The 17234-nt window shown below is 44.2% G+C and overlaps 1 protein-coding gene across 11 annotated transcripts in view; it reads left to right on the top strand.

Moving 5' to 3' along the window:
- Positions 1-17234, top strand: part of EXOC4 (exocyst complex component 4) — a 761664-nt gene that overhangs the window by 435020 nt on the left and 309410 nt on the right. The window contains exon 11 of one of the 11 annotated variants that reach the window (XM_036247095.1): positions 718-861. The exons of the other annotated variants lie outside the window; for them this stretch is intronic. Within the exon in view, the coding sequence (XP_036102988.1) occupies positions 718-733 (16 nt within the window). The 3' untranslated portion in view covers positions 734-861. Of the gene's footprint in view, positions 1-717; positions 862-17234 lie in introns of those variants that run through there. 11 annotated transcript variants of the gene reach the window in all.

A 17234-nucleotide genomic window follows, 5' to 3' on the forward strand; every position in this document is an offset into this window, starting at 1 on the left:
ACAAACCAGTCTGACCTCAATAAAGAATAAAACCGCTTAGGAAATAAGTGGATTAAGCACTATGGAATTTTTCCTAGTAAGAAATTTCGGCAAGTCTATTTGCTAGTGTAAACTTCAAAAGGAGGCAGTGAGTTTGCAATATTTTCCCAAATCATTTGACCTTGGAGTGTCCCTTTATATTCTGTGGTGGAAAGAAAGTGAACACCTCCTAAAAGCACTATTCCATGTAGCAGTTTCATAAAACACTTTACTTGAGAACTGGTTCATATGTATTGTTATAATGTAAAATCTTGTTTACATTATAACATGATATACTACTCGTAAGAGAAGTATATCATAGTCACACTCAATTTTGTGTGTATTAGAAAAGAAATCTGCAATAAATTTTCAAAAATACCATTAGTGTGTCAAGAAGAAAAAAGCTGGGGTCCTGAGAAGGTTTGTGTGGGAGCAGGCGTGTTGGGGACAGTGGGGACCAGTCTGGGGAAAGGGCGCAGTGGGGAGGGTGGGGAGGGTTTGTGGTCGGCTCTTAATGCTGCAGGACCCGAGACTCATCCTCCAGTCGGCGTGGAGCCGCTGAAGATTTTCTTGTCAAACCATGACATGTAGAAGAATTTTTTGGAAAAATAATGTGGTGCTAGGCATTGTAGGTATATGAAAAGGTAACGAAACTGAAAGCGGGAAGACCTTTCAGGCTAGAAGCAATTTATTTTCCAGGGCGCCACGGATTTGAGTTGTTTGAACTCTGACTTCGACTCAGTCTGCCGTTCGCCTTCATCCGTCACTTACAGTCTCGCTTGCGCTCACCCTTCAGACCTGTGCCCATCTGCCGCCGCTCGGCGCCATGCGCACAGTCTAAGGCTTAGCACTGCAGAAACAAGGTGAAAAGGTAATGGAAATTACTTTAATAAGACCAGGAACAAATGAAGAGGCTATGTGACAGTATACACAAAAGGCTTTCTCTGAAGTGGAGTTTGGTGATTTCTCATTAAATTGAATTGACAGAAACTTAGAAATAAGTTTTCAAGAAATAATTATTTTTAATATCGTAAGACCAGAGTTTTACAAAAGTTTGCAGTGTCTTGTTGAGCATTTTGTTTTTTAATCCTGCCTTGCATAGTTCCTGATAGAAACTAATTAGGAAATGATGAAAGAATGAATGAATGAATGAATGAATGAATGAATGGGTTACCCAGAAGTTAAGAATTACTAACCCTTACCCTACTGGACTGTGCTGGACTGAGTAGGGTTGTTGAATGTATCTCCTCAAACAGAACATAGACCACTTGGCAATGTAGACGGTGAACATTCCGGCAGCGAGACAGGTAACCTGAAAGGGACCCGACTGCCATTCTGAACCCTAAACTGACGGACTGCCCTGGCTTTGGGGTGACGCCGGGAAACCGTAGAGCTTCATTTCCATTTTTTTCGTTAAGATTAAGAAAAACATCCGTGTCATACACATTTATCAGCAAAGGTATCACTTTGCAGTTCACATCTTCTATACTCTTAGGAGCTTATTATAAAGAAAAATACTTAGAAATATCATTGAGCATACTTTCTGAATGTTCTCTCTTTAGGGTTCATATGGTATCTTTAGGGAAAGAACCAGGAATCAAAACTGATAATTGGAACCATTAATAAGATAGAGAATCTCTTTTAACACGGAGGCAGTGTGGTGTGCCAGGAAAATGATACGTTTGGAAGTCAAGAGGTCTCATTCCTATTTCTAATATTGTTACTATGCCAGAGGCCAGATTTTATCACATTAGACACGGGCCATTGTAAGATTTAGAGAAAGAAAAATGCAGGTGTAATAATAAATATGATGCTTATTGTAAGACTGAGTAAGCTTTTGAAGCTTTATAGTCAACCGAAAGCAGTCAGGTGTCTTTCACACGTAACCACTGGGCAGGTGTACAAGGTAAGAGAGTGTTTATTGTGAAACGGTTTTTCATGGGTCTCTTGCGTTTTTCCACAGCTTGTGAACAGAAGCGGGATACCCCTTTTTTATGGCCCATCTCAGGGCCTTGAAAGAAGGGATAGTGTCTCCCCCTGGAGGAAAGGGCAGGTTTACTTACTGTCCTGTAGCATGAAAAGAACATCTCCCTCCAGGACACAAAGCCTGGGCAGGTTTGCTTGCAGCGCATTTTAGGATTGGAATTTCCTGACCCCAGGTTTCTCTTCCTGGACTGTGCATGCACCCCCTGACCCTCATCACGGGGCTCGGGGCAGGAGCGGTGGGGGAGCTGGGCTGCAAGAAACCTGTGCCAGGACATGATGGTCCTCTGGCTAATGTTACTGCTGGAAGTAATCAAGAATCCTTTGTCTCTGCCCTAGGGGTGTTCCTTCCGCCTTTGTCCATGAAACCGTGCTTGGCTAACTTGTGAGCTGGCAAGCAGGGTAAAAACTCAGACCCTCACAGGTCCTGACAAAGTAGAATTTGAACAGACAGATTTTGAAGTAAGGCACATAGATGCAGTTGTGTATTTGCTACTATCGGCCGCTGGCTGCCTGTAACTCCTGCCATACAAAGATAGAAAATGTAGGTGCAGGATGGAAAATGTAACTCAGATTTCTTGCTAAACAGCATACCCCTTATCCCATTTGGGACTTGGAAGCCTCATACCCATTCTTTCTTTGCAATGAAATGTTGAAAATTATTGATAATGCACTTGGATTTGAGCGTTTAAGAAGTAATGCCCAGCCAGTGTGGCTCAGTGGTTGAGCATTGACCCAGGCACCAAGAGGTGGCCAGTTTGATTCCTGGTCAGGGCACATGCCCAGGTTGTGGGCCTGATCCCCAGTGGGGGGCATGCAGGAGGCGGCCAAATGATGTTCTCTCTCATCGATGTTTCTATCTCTCTCACCCTCTCCCTTCATCTCTTCTCTCTAAAAATCAATAAAGAAAAAAAATTGTTTTAAGTAAAACTAGGGAAAAACAGTTTCTCTGGCTGTACATATTCAGCTTCTTTACCTGAGTTCATGAAATTTCCTGCTACTTTTGCATTTACCTAGGGCTCGGGGGAGATCAGAGGCTCCTTAAATGGAAAAAAATCGTTATTCTTTCTCCTTAAAGGAAGAAAATCCAGGTTTTGCAGCCAGGAATGTCTAAGAAGAAATGTATCCTCTTCACAAGGAAAGGGAAGCCGGCTCTTGTTAAGCTCTGCTTTGGGCAGTAATGTGGCTATGAGGAGTCAATTTGGAAACATTATGGAAACGTAGGTGTTCAGTCTTAGGTGCCGGGAGCAGAAGTGTAACTGTTGGGTGCATCAGCTTGAGCTGAGGTTTCAGTGGTCATCGGGAAAGGGGGAGGACTCCATTGATCTTTACTAGAGTGTTCATTTAAGTCCTGTGAAAATCAATGTAAAATTTCCCCGCCGTTCAAAATGCAAAGTGGTGTGTGACATCCCTACTCCAAACTGCCCTAAATTGTTGCATTTTGAAACAAGCAGGCTCTGAGTTGTGCCCTTACCACATAAATTCAGCTTCTCAGTTTGGATCATTGCCATATGGGTGCAGGAGCAGGAAAAATAAATGTCTGTCAGTCTGAATCCGACATCTGCATTTATTATTTAAGCTGCTCTTAACCTTTTCCTAGGTCACTGATCATCTCGTAGATTTGCTTTTATTCGAATGCCTCAGAGGATAGAAATCCCTTTCTTTATGACTATTATGTATAAGTGAAATGTTACTTCTCCATTTACATTAGTAGTCTTAAATTATTTACCTGCTTTGGAATTCATACGTTACAGATTTGCCAGATGAAAGCTGTCAGCTGAGCGAATATATTTGAACTACTTTGCTGTTGCTCGTTAAAGTGGCAGCTTTGGGGTTCTTGGCCCAAATCCATGTCTTAAAGGGCAGACGAGGGGGAGAAGAGGTCAGGTGGTCCCGTCAAAGCCGGCCGTGCTGCCGCTGCCCACAGCTGGCCTTTGGCCGTTTCCACTGAACCTCCGTCTTCACCTTTCCGCCTCGCGTGTGTTTCCTGCGTGAACCCTGAAATGGAGTTGCTCAGGGTGGAAAAACGGCACTATTTAAAAAGAGAGGAATAGTGTTCCCCCTGGGCAGAGAGATGACAGTACAGCTGATGAGGAATAATATCTTGAGCTACGAAAGAAGTTGAATTCCTTTCCATCATGACTTGCTTAAAATTAAAAATGAAGCCCCAAGTTATATACATTTTAAAAACTCTGACATGTAATTGCTAGTCATGCCAATTTAAATTCCAGAAGAGTGAAAGATCCCCTCTCAAGATGAAAAGGGAACCCAGGCTGGCGGATTGGGCCTGGACCGTGCTGCCTCTGGGCTGGTGAGTGTGGGCCGAGGCCTGGGGCCGCTGAGTCACGTCTGGTTTTCCCAAGTTGGTATTTCGGAATTCTTACAGCCTTTCTTGTTGAGTAGCTTGGCAGGGAGGACTCAATTGGAGCTGCTGAGAAGCTTTTACTTACTTTATCAGTTTCTCCAAAGTCAACTAAAAAGAGAAAACTAAACTTCGATGGAAGGAAGAGACAAATTGTATCTATTTATGTTTTTAATCCTCACACGCAGATATTTTTCCATAGATTTTTTAGACAGAGTGGAAAGAAGGGAGGGAGGGAGGGAGGGAAGGAGGGAGGGAGGGAGGGAGAGAGAGAGAGAGAGAGAGAGAGAGAGAGAGAGAAAGAGAAAGAAAAACACTGATGTGAGAGAGACATTGACTGGTTGCCTCTCACATGACCCCAACCAGGGCTGGGGATCAGACCTGCAACCCAGGTATGTGCCCTTGATAGGAATCGAACCCGAGACCCTTCGGTCTGTGGGCCGATGCTCCGACCGCAGAGCCAAACCAGCCAGGGCTAAGAGACAAAATTATAAATTCACATCTGGAAGACAGGTCAGTGAGGCAGATTTCACAGCAGAACCTCCTACATCTTAATTCCTCTGGAGGGTGTTCCCACTCATTCACTCACTCACCCACCCACCCACCCACTCATTCATTCAACAAATATTTATTGAGCTCCTACTGTATATCTGACATTGCTCTGGGCCCTGTGGATACATCAGAGAACAAAATAGCCCATATTCCACAGGTTAACAGTGCCATATCTATTGTTTTATTAGTGAATCATAAACAGGTCAGCTGGCAGCACGCGCCACGAAGACAGATAAAGTGGACTCTCAGGCTAGGTGGGGGTGGAGACGGGACCTCGGTGAAGGTATCTGAGCAGCGGCCAGGGGAAGTGAGGGAAGGTTCGTGCCGATGTCTGCAGACGGCTGTTTAGGAAGAGGAAACAGCAAGGACCGAGTGCCCTAGCGAGACAAGTGCGTGCTTGGCATTTGGAGGGCTCTGTGAGAAGACCTGGGTGTTGAACACAGTGAGTGAGAAGTCACAGGAGATGAGGTCAGAGGGAAGGGGGCCTTTGGGACGGGGATGATCATATAATAGGTCTCAGCAAAGACTTCGACTGGAATAAAGGGAAGTTACTGGAGCGTTTGGGGAAGTGGAGGAAAACGATCTCAGATTATAAAGGAGTGCTGAAGGACCGAAGTTTGTGTGGTGGTGGAAATGTTCTAAAACCTGCAGTGTCCAGGAAGGTTGCCACTAACCACTGCGGCTGCGGAGCAGTTGAACTGGGGTTAATGCACCTCAGGGACTCAGTTTTTCCTCTAATAGACTTTTAGTTGGAGTAGCCACATGTGACTAGCGTATTGCACAGCACAGTGTGAAAGTTTCACTGGGTGCTTTGTGGAGAATGGTGTGTAGGGAGGCAGAGGGACAAAGAAGAGAGAGGACTCTGGAAGCTATTGTAATAATCCAGGCAAGGGGTTAGCAATCTTCTCTTGTAAAGTCCCAGGTAGTAAATATTTTAGGCTTCGCAGGTCATGTGGTCTTCAACTACTTAAACGTGCCATGTACCACAAGAGCAGAACAGGCAATATGTGCATGAACCAGAATGGCTTCGTTCTGATAAAACTTTATTGGTGGGTCAGATTTGGCCCCTATGCTGTAGTTTGCCAGCCTCTGACGTGGGTGACGGTGGTGCCTCGGACCAGGCTGTACGTCAAAGGTGCACTGACGGTGCATTCGTGGGCTGTGTGTGAAGGCTGACTGAGAAGACCGAGAGCATAACTTAAAGGTTTGGTCTTCTAAACTGAGTAAAATGGAGTTGCCATCGGCTAGGATGGAGACGACTTGCTGGAGCACATCTGGGAGGAGAGATCCAGTGGATTTGACTGTGTTGAGTCTGAGACACCTGGTAGGCATCAGAGAAGTCTGGGGTTGGGGATAGAGACCTGGACAGCAGGCATGTATTTCATAGTCTCAGAAGTAAGTGTTAAACCCATAGCTGTGAACAGAATCTGCCAGAGTGGGTTTGATAAAGAAGAGCAAAGGTCTGAGGACTGACCCCCTGACATACTCCAGTGCGCAGAGGACAAGCAGATAAGGAGATCACAGCACAGGAGACACGAGGAGGGGTCCGAGCAACTGATGTTCTAGCAGTGTTCTAGCAGTCAGGTGACAGGTCAAACACAGGTGCACCAGTAGCTGTCAGTGCCCCTGGGACAGCAGGCACACGTGTCTTTGTGGACTCGGATTCATTGGACACACACTACTCTATACTGACTTCGGTCAAATTGTATATACAATCGCTCTCTACCTCCACCCCGTTCCGAGGCCTTTCATGGCTCCCCACTGCCTACAAAGTAAAGTCCAAGATCTTGACCAGGAATTTGTATTTAATATGGCAGGACCTCTTCACAGGTCCCGGAATAAGCCCTGCACTTTTACATCACTTTATTTGCTCATTCTGTTCCAAGTCCTTTATGCTTGGAACGCCATTCCGCCCTTCTTTGTCTGTTGAAATCTGAACAGTCCGTTAGGGGCCAATTCAGATGTCCTTCTCTCCACGACTACTTCCTTAACGTGCCCCTCCCTGTCTCTCCTCATCCGCTCTTAACCCTTGTGCTGGCTGCACTAAGGCTCCTCCCACTCTGTCTGAATGCCCACGTGGTATTTTAGACTGCTCAGAGTGGAGTGGCTGAGCACAGGGGACGGTACAAAGCAGACCAGTTTTGTTTTTATTTTTTCTTTATTGATTTTAGAGAGAGGAAGGGGGAGGGGGAGAGAGAGAGAGAGAGACATTGATGAGAGAGAATGTTGATTGGCCACCTCCTGCACACCCCCACTGGGGATCGGGCCCACAACCTGGGCATGTGCTGTGACCGGGAATCGAACCGGCAGCCTCTTGGTGCAGGGTCAGTGCTCAACCCCTGAACCACACCGGCTGGGCCAGACCAGTTTCTAGATACCAGCTCTGTCATTACCGGCTGGTGATTTTGCTGAGTAACCTAAACTCTGAGAGGCTCCATTTCTTCACCTGTAAATGAAGACAAATAAGGTTTCATGAGATTTAAATAAGATGGTTATATTAAATATATGCATTTGTTGTATAACTTAACGTTGATAATTTAATGAACAAGTTTTGCGAGGAAAGGTCGTGAAGAGATTGCTGCTGTCTTTAGGCTCTCGCAGTGGTTTCACTGTCTCTGGCACACCCTTCCCCTAAATTATTTACACGGAAAGGAGTGCGCATTAACTTTTATGTCTTAAGTTAATTACAAGCGAATTTCTCTTTTTTTATTGTACAGTCCTTGTTGAAGTTCTTTTGCCACTTGACAGTTTATTAACTTGATGACAGCACATGAATATTTGATTCCTCCTTTGCCCCCAAATACCACTTTCCTTGTTAATCAACACCGCACCACGAAAAGAAGCTGCAGCTAAAGTCAATACTTAGTGACTTTTTCATTAGACCTTAAAATGTTATGTTAAAAATTGATGGTAATGCCCTGGTCAGTTTGGCTCAGCGGTTAGAGCGTCAGCCCCAAAGACTAAAGGGTTTCAAGTTCGATTCCGGTCAAGGGTGTGTCCCTGGGTTGCAGGTTCTATCCCAGCCCCAGATGGGGTCATGGGGAGGCATTCAATCCATGAGTCTCTCTCACATCAATGTTTCTCTCTCTCTCCCCCTCTCTTCTTTTCACTCTATCTAAAAATTAATGGAAAGATATCCTTGAGTGAGGTTTAACAAAAAACGAACACACACACACATACACACACACACACACACTGCTGGTAGTGCATCAGGTGGAGAAAGGAACAGGTCCATGGGGAGCTAACCCTCTGTGTAGTGGCTTTGTGAACCCTCAGCAGCAAGAGGCACAGTTGCTCCCCCCCCCCCCCCATAATGATTTGCTAGGGAGTTAAGAGGATTGTTTCTGTGACCATTTTTATTGAGACTTTCCATTGATGTTGTCACATAGTGTTTACTGAAGACAGCTTTTTATTTCTGAACTGTAGATAACACTGAGAGTTATAGAATGTCTCCAGCCGTCCTGGCTACATTGAATCAACCAATGCATGCCTTTCCTTATCAGATTTGAGCTGGATTTGTCCTTTTCTGGGAAAATAGTTGTATTTGCTGGTAATCTGTCTTCATGTTCAGTGCAAACCTTCCTTACTTCATCGCCTTTTAGCTTTCTGTAACCTACACTATATTCCTCTAGACACGATACCAGAGTTTTCTATTCCGTAAACTCCTGTGGACTCTGAGCCCACTTATTAGTTAGCTAATAACAGTAATGAGAATGACTTTGTGTACAGGTTATTTTTACTAAGAACCTTCAGGGTCTTCCAGTTCAACAACTCCCCACCACAGGATCTTTTCTGTGGTGCCCTTTATCTTGAATTTTGTCCATTCCAATGTTTAGACATGTAGTAATAAAAACACTGCCCACCGAGGACCTCCTCTCTTCATTCAATGAAATTGCCTATTAGAAAGCCTGTTAGTGCGAAACGCTCTGTCTCTTGCCAACGTACCTGTCCAGTGTCAGCCTTTGGGTTTTTAAGGAAATAGACTCATTCCCCTTCCATAAAACAGTCTCTCAAGTTTTTAGATGATAAAAACAGTTCTGTTCTATACACACTGTGGGTTCTCAGATAATGTCAGTTTATTGATGAATTTTTCTCCCTTTATCTTTCCATAGAAGTAGTTTTAAAAAAAATTACAGCAAATGAAAAAAAGAACTTAATTGCAAACAACACACTTGCAGCGTGCCGTGAGAAATGCGGGAATGATCGACAGCTGTCCTGGTCACTGTCCCTTGAGTAAATGGATACTTGTGCCACTGAAAGAATCTTGCATCCTTGAGAAGACAGTAATTACACTAGAGCATTGTATCATTGTTAAAGCACTGTTTGTTTACTCATCAGTGGTCAATGGATCTGGTCTCCTGTTGGCCCACTGTGCAAACCCTGCATACTGTTATCTGGGGGTCTGGGGGAAAGGATGTCTTTATAAAAGACACTGCCAGGTAAATGTTTACTTAGCCGGACACAGGCTACTGTCAGTTCACAGCCTCCTCGGGATAATGAAAAGGAGTCAGTTTCCTTTTGCAGTGATATTTTGGGGTATGGCTAGCGGGGTGCTTTCTTGGGACCTTGGGACATAGGAAGGTTTTCTTAAGCTTTCCTGATGTTATTTTATTTTTAGTTAGCTATAGATTTTTGTTTAATATTTGATTTAACGAGTCCTCTTTTTCTAAGCTTTATACCCATATTTTTGATGGAGTTTTTGAAAAGCATTAAAATAATCACAGTCAACTTTGATGATTCTCCAAAAGGCTCCCCATGAATTCAGTCAATAGATTCTCCCTTTATGGCAAGACTAAGAATACTTCTTGTTCTAAGTCTAAAATAACTTAGTTTCTTGGTCAGAGGAATAAAATTAATTAAATCTTAATCTGGAAAACTCCCAGAGCAAGATATAAAGTAATTGACCTCTAGAAATTAAATGTTAGAGCAATCAGATGACTAATCATTGACTACTGTGATTGCTTTTCTTAGATTTAGGTGAAGGGAATACATGATGCCGGCCTTTGACCAGATCATAGTGAGGCTTTGATTTCCTGATAGTCTATATTGCGATTGTTTCTAACAACCACAAAGCAAGGACTGGTTAAAAAAGAAAAAACAAAATGCTCTATGCATCCCAAAGGCAGATAAAACAGCATTTTAGTGACCTTCTTTGTGACCTGCATGGCACAAATGAGGTGACTGCACACAGGGTAATAATTGCTGGTGACAGTAACGGAGTCTGGTTAAATGGGTGAGAAATTGTATTCTCTACCTGAACTGGGACCTCGCAGGGCAAATCAGAGAGGTTAGCAAACAGGATCCCCGAATGTAGAGTCTTAGGATTAATTGCCTATGCCAACCCTTTTCTGAAATGTTCTGAATTCCAATTATTGTTTGCAGATGACAGACTAGTAAAATGTGTTAATGGTGCTACCCTATCTGCTGAGCTGGGCTCTAGAAAAATAAATGGCCTTGGATATATCAAGTCTACTTGGCGAACTACCAACTGTTTCAGATTTGGCAGATCCCAGGTTTTCTGGATGCTTATCCAGATGTGTTTATAAGGCCATCATCTTCTTGCTCTCCCCCCTCCTTCCTCCCTGCCTTCTGTTTGCCAAACTCTGAACACACAGCAAAGAATAAGGCAAGTTCCTGTGCTCATGGAGCTTACAATCCATTGCGTTTTGAAGAAGTATCCAAAATTATGAGTTTTGAATATTAAACAACTTACAATTGTACACTGGGTGGTGGTGGTGGTTTTCTGTGTGGCCTGAATTAACGCGCACGGGCAGAGACGCGGTGTGGGCAGCACCAGGCATTTCACGGCGCCGAAAAACACAATAAGCCTCAAGTAAGATTAAATGTTCCACTTTTCTCTCTCAGATTTAATTTGACTTTACAGGACTCACTTGATAATTACTACAAAATGAATCTAGTACAAATGGAACACGTGATTTCGTTTTCTCTTTTTACTTCAGATTTCCCTTAAAATATGGGTCACATTTAAATAGGAGAGTAGCGGGCACAGATTTCACCCTGTAGTAATTTATCTTTTGTACAATAATATTCCAATCAAAGTCCTGGTGTGGTATAAAAAAATGTTTCCTTGCTTCATTGCTGTGATAAAATACACACGACATCAAATTTGCCATTTCAGCTGTTTTTAGGGCACAGTTCAGTGACACCAAGTGCATTCCCCTTGTGGGGCTGTCCCCACCATCCACGAGCCTTCCCTCTTCCCACGCCAGAACCCCCTCAGTGACGACTCCCCACCCCGCTTTCATTGCTTTTGATTTCTCTTATGTGGGATGGGGATGAAAGAATGTCTTTTATCCTTGGATTCTTTATCAAACAGAGACTCTGTTGATTACCGGTATGCAGTGAGAGAAAGCACTGCCTAATTTGCCAATGAGCCCAGGAAAAATGTAAAAACCTAGATAAGATGGGCATTTGTGCAGTCAGGGAAGCCACTCGCTGGCCTGGTGGACGAGCGTGGCATCCGGCGTGGCCAGACCTCAGTTTGAATCCAGGCTCCCACACCCCTCCTGTGGCTGCTTCTGGGCAAGGTATTAACCTCTGAACCTGCCGCCTGGGCTCCAGAACGGGTGCGCCGCCCCCTCACAGGGCTGTTATCCGAATCAAGGTAATGATGTCGAAGTATTGTGAAAACCGGAGCTCACGTTTCGGGGAAAACGTAAACGTTATGTCACGTACCTGTGTGTTTTCCGTGTTGTCTTTCCTCGCCAAGTCCAAACCTCACCTACTGAGGTTTTGTCACTGCGTTTGACACATCTGACTATCTCTTTAATTATTATTGTCCCTGAACTTTAGTTTTTCTAAATCTATAATGACTTCCTTTCCAGTGTGTGGGACCCACCAAATCTCTGTAGGTATCCTACAGTGACCTGGTGAGACTGTCGTTCTTATAACACCTCCCATAGCTGTGCAGGTGGCAGGGACGTCACCTGGCGTGATTTAGGTGAGCAGGGTACTGCTGGTCCTTGGCCCTCGCTTCCAAACATGTCCTGTTGATGTGAGGTACAGTGCAAATTTTCACTTATTGTAGTGAAGCCCCCAAGAAAATAATTGCCTAACAGAATAATTTTTCTCCTTTTCACTAAATAGTTTTTATGTTTTTTCCAAGTGTGGCCTGTGACAGTGGAATATGGTATTTAAATAACATTCTAAGAGTCAAAACAGTGCCGAAGTTAACGACTTTTGAAGAGGGCCATTTTACCCACTCCGTAAATGACATTCTGTCACGCCTCAGACTTGATTTCATTTCTGCTCAGCTCAATATATGGATTTTTATACAAGCCGCGTACCAAGCTCTAGACAATAGCGCCTCGGGCAGATCAGATGTGTGCAGGTGGGTTTCATCCACAGGACAGCCTCCTTGTATCAGGGGAGCAACTCTCCTTAGCAGCCCGGAGGAGCGTTGATGACACTGAAATACTCAAATTATACATGGGAACATCCCGAGTGCTAGGAAGAAGGGACATTAGACCTTTGAAGCTCATGTGGTCATTATCACATTAAGCAGGGAGATGTGTCATAAGTTGATTTTCCATTTTATTTATTTTTTTATTGTTGAACGTATTATAGATGTTCCCCCTGTTTTCCCCCTCCTCCTGGCCCCCACCCCCCTCCTGCTTTCCCCAACCTAATGTCTGTGTCCATTGGTTGTGCACATATGCATATAAGTTCTTTAGTTTATCTCTGGGGTCTCCACCCCCACCCCCCCAACCCTCTGAGGTTTTTCATTTTATTTAAACAGGACCTGGCAGAATGTAAATGGAGTCTGAAATTCACTGTCTCACGATTGTTCTTTACTTTTCTTTCAACATGGGTGTGAGTTTGAAACTTTAGCTGATCTGTTTTTATTAGACTTCATTTATTGAAAAACAAAATATTTAGTTTTTTTGTTTGTTTGATCTTATTTCTTTTAGTTTCTGTATGCCTTCTAGAAACCCAGGGATTCCTTGACATTCTAATTTTCCTCTACTGATTTCATGCACCTGCTTGAAATTTTAGGGATTTAATGAATTGTGACTCTCACCTCATTGTCAGTATTTCTTGAAGGATTAAGCAAAGGCGGGGGGGGGGGACGCATAGACACAAAGGTGGTGATGACCAGAGCGACAAAGGTCACGGGAGAGGTAGAAGAGGGTGAAGGAGGGGTAGAGGGTGATGGAAGGGGACTTGAGGTGGGGTGGTGAACACACCATGCAGCATACAGATGATGTGGTATAGAAATGTACATGTGAAACCTGTATACTTTTATTAACCAATTTCACCCCAATAAATTCAATAACAATTTAAAAATTAAAAATTTTAAAGTATAGTTGTTAGTTAACTGTTTTAAAGCCAGGCCTACCTCAAAGCTTTGATGAGATCCTTAACGTTCTTAGGACTTAATGTACACGTGAGTTGAAACCGTGGTGCAAGCGTTCATTCTGTTCCTTCTGACAAACAGTTGGCGTCTGATTTCCAGCGTTGAGCCACGTTGTTTACCAGCCTCATCCAGCCGGCTTGCACGGCGACGGGCCTCCTCTCCAGGCGTCTTTCTGGTCGTTTCTCATGAGAAATCTGCTGAGTTACCTGGGGGATTGTTCGCCGCCGCAGTTAAATGAGATCTCGAGCTCTTTACCTTCTGAGATTTGACGTCGTTCTTTATTTCTGGAAACAAATGCTCCCTATTAAAGAGCATTCTCTTATCATGCCCGCTCTACTCTACTTCAGAACTGCCTCTCTATCTTCCTCTTACTTCCGTGCATGTATTCCTCCTTCTGAGGAATAAACATCGTGCTACTTATGAGGCTAAGCTCACCATTTTGCTTTTACTTGTATCTGCTCCCGAGTCCCAGAATCTTGCTCCAGTGTCCACCCCCCACCCCAATCCAACCCCGTCTCTATTCCGTAAGATATTTGTTGTCTCTAAGTCCCTGGTTTCTTTTCTTCTACCTACAAATATTCTCATTCTCTCTGCGTCCTAACCAAACCTTTTCCTGGTGTGAGAGCTTCTCAAGACGTCGTTGCCCTGTATTCCACACCGAGCTCCTTTTCTCGGACACTCTGATTCTCGCGTGTGTGCGCGTGTGATGCTCTCCATCATTTAATACGCTTTTCAGCCCTGGCTGCACTTGAATCATCTGTGTGGCTTTTAAATGCCTGCACACCACCTTGACACATTCTGATTTAATTGGTCAGCAATGAGCCTCTTTATTGATAAATTAAAATCTCCCCAGAAGATCCTGAATTGTGCCATCGGGGTTGATGCCCTGATTGTGCAGTTCTACAGGTCTCCTCTCCAACGTCCATCCTCCGCTTCTCCGTCGTCCTTTCCTTGCGCTCATGACCATTCCCATTGGGACAGCATTTGTCTCCCACCTTCTGACTGCTCTTCTTTCCTTTCTCCTCCCTTTTCCTAAAACATTGCTTCTGCCCAAACTACGAACCTGGGTTGTCTGCTGGTCTATGTCGTCTATCTGCGATCGTATTTCCTTGCTTTACTGTTATATTTATGTAGCATCACCCTACTCGCTCTCCCCAGACCCAGAATCCTCATTATAACCTGCCCTCTGGACATCTTCGCGGACTCACACCACTGGCTTTCATGTCCAAAGAAGAGCTTATCATCTTGCTGGAACTGTTGGTTTTTTCTTGGTTTGCTTATTTTTAGCTTCAGGGTTTTTTTGTTTGTTTTTTTCCAGCCACCTAAGCCATAAGCATCATATGTGTCTTCAGTTTTATCTTCCTTTTTGCCACTACCAGTTATGATCTAAATCCTGTAGATTCCGTCATAGGAGTCGCTCCTCAGTTTGCTGTTCTTTTGCTATTTCCACAGTCATTAATCTTGTTCTGGCTGCATATGAACAATTACAGTAGCCCACTAGCTGGTCTTGACTGTGTCCTACACAGTGCTGTTATATTTGTTTCCAGGCACAGTTCCAATCCTTTCTCTGTCCTGTAAAACCTTCCATGGCTCCTTGTTAACGATAATTGAATACAAGCAATTGTTATGAAATTCCAGGCACTCGGTAGTAGGTCCCTGCCCGCATATTCAGCCCAGCTCCATGGCCCTTCCACGGGCTCCGTGCTTCCCAAGCCGAGCTGTGTGCTATCCCCTCACCTCGGAACTTTTCTCTGACTCCTGTTCTGTGTAAGTGCTCGCCCCTTATGAAGCTTATTACTTTTTTCTGAATCCCTTAGGAAGAAAGATGTTTGCCATGAAAGTTCTAGTCTGTGTGGATTCTTCTCACACTATTTGACTTCCACAGTCAGCGTAGAACTAAATAGCTTAAGGTTTCTGGTGGCTTGGCTGTCGTTTAGCTGCGGCCTGTTTGCATTAGGAGGTGGCTGGGGCTGGCGGATGCGTGGGGCATCCGGGGACTTTGTCCAGCAAATTGCTCTTCCCTTCGAACCACACGAGGTGAAGGTGAGATTTTCCACTTTCATTAGAGACAACTTCCATGTTTTCTGTAGGCTAGAGTCTGTCTTCCCAGCATGGACCTTTTGATGAGATGTGTCATTCAGCCTTTGGCAAAATCAATCTTCTAGCAAGGTGGACTAGTATACTTTTAGATTCTTGTAACTGTGTATGCTTTCTGTGCCCTTCAGTTATTAAACCAAAATTGTCCTCCCGCCGTCTGGAAAGAAATGAGATTTCTCAGCAATGGCAAACAACGTCAGTGTATCTGAGACGGTTCATGACACATTTATAACGCCGGCGGACACGTGCAGGCTGGAGAAAGGACACGCACAGCATCGTGCAGCTACCTTTGCGGTCAGCATTGCTGGGGGGCAGTGGCGCCCAGTGCGACATTTTACAAGGCAAGACTTCCTTTAGCAGAATGAACTTTCTACTTGGTGTGGACCAAGGGATGACGAACTGATAACGTCTCGCTAATGGAGGCATTCTCTAGAGATGAACCAACAGGCTCTGCCTGTCTGCAGACGCTGAGCTGTTCTGTCATCGTGACCTATTCTGCATAGATAATTTTGGACACATATCTTTGGTGTTTTGAGAACATCACATTCATAGAATATGATTTGAACTTGTTTTAAAATGCTAAATATTAGAAATTGTCTCAACTATTAGTGTCTTCTGATTTGAAGATAATGCTTTTGACATATCATGGACACCTCAGTAGGTTAGCTTAGGTACCACATGAACCAGCCTAAGTTCCCCTTCAACTCCAGGTTGTGTTGGTACGTCCATTTTGTTCCGAATTCTTTTCCAGCAACTGAGATAAATGTGCTCTAGACTAGCTTTCCTTTTTATATGTAGAGCACATTTATAAAATGGATGCCTCGTTTTGACAGTTTTTAGCTGTGGAAGAGAGTGAAAGCAACTGGCCCAAATGGAGGCTGAAACAAAACCTGAGATCCCGGAGTGCTATCTCAACTATAAAGTCTAATATAAATGCAAATTGTGTGTGGTGGTCTGAGACCAGATACCGCTAACCTCTGTTGCTCTTTAAGAATCGCCGCCATAGGACAGGCCTGTGCTTTTCAACAGGGCAGCCAACAGCATTTCGTGAAGGGCAGGGAGCTTCCGTGACATCAGCCTGCTTTGTCTTTGTCGTGAAGAATGTGCTCTTCTAACTCATCAGGAACCCTTTTATGCTCTTTATTATTTTGAATCCGTGTGGCTTCTTTGAGTAACACATTCTACACATCTTCTACCCATTGTTAGTAATTTCCTGGGTTTGTTCTGAGACGACCTCTAGGCTTCCAGACAGTCCCCCTGTGCTGAGGAGTTAAGCAGTTTGGTGAGTGGGTCTGCATGTCACGTTTGTAGATTTTTCTTTTCAGTGAAAAAGTCTGTTTTTGTATCTGTTTTCAGCATTGTGTTGCCAGATGAAAAGCCACTTGACTGTTACAATTAATAGGGCTTTATGGAGGATCTGCTGATTGTGAAGCACTCTGCCCGTGGGAGAGGTTGCTCGAAAGAGACGCCTGCCAGCGTGAGCACGTGGCTGCCGCAGACCGTTGACGGGACGGCCGCGGCTGCGTTCGCTGCTCTGCGGCTTCAGGTGTCAGTGACAAGTTAGGACCTGGCCTCAGCCAGCTTCCATTCTGATCACAAGAAACTGGTTTTACCCAGATGGTTTGGTTTCGGGAATAAAAGTAAAGGCTTTGGATAAAGAAGAGGCATCCTATGATGAATAATTGAGTATTCTAATGAGTATTTCTGTTTCTAAAATTTTTGTATAAATATTTTTAAATGTTAGCATGGCATTTTGGATGAGTGTATACATTCGGCGGTGGCCAAACTGGCTCATCCTCCCACTTGCCCAGTAGGTGCTCCTAGGAAAGGTGGGCATCTCTGCTG

The sequence above is a fragment of the Molossus molossus genome, unplaced genomic scaffold (assembly GCF_014108415.1).
Source record: "Molossus molossus isolate mMolMol1 unplaced genomic scaffold, mMolMol1.p scaffold_m16_p_7, whole genome shotgun sequence".
NCBI lineage: Eukaryota > Metazoa > Chordata > Mammalia > Chiroptera > Molossidae > Molossus > Molossus molossus.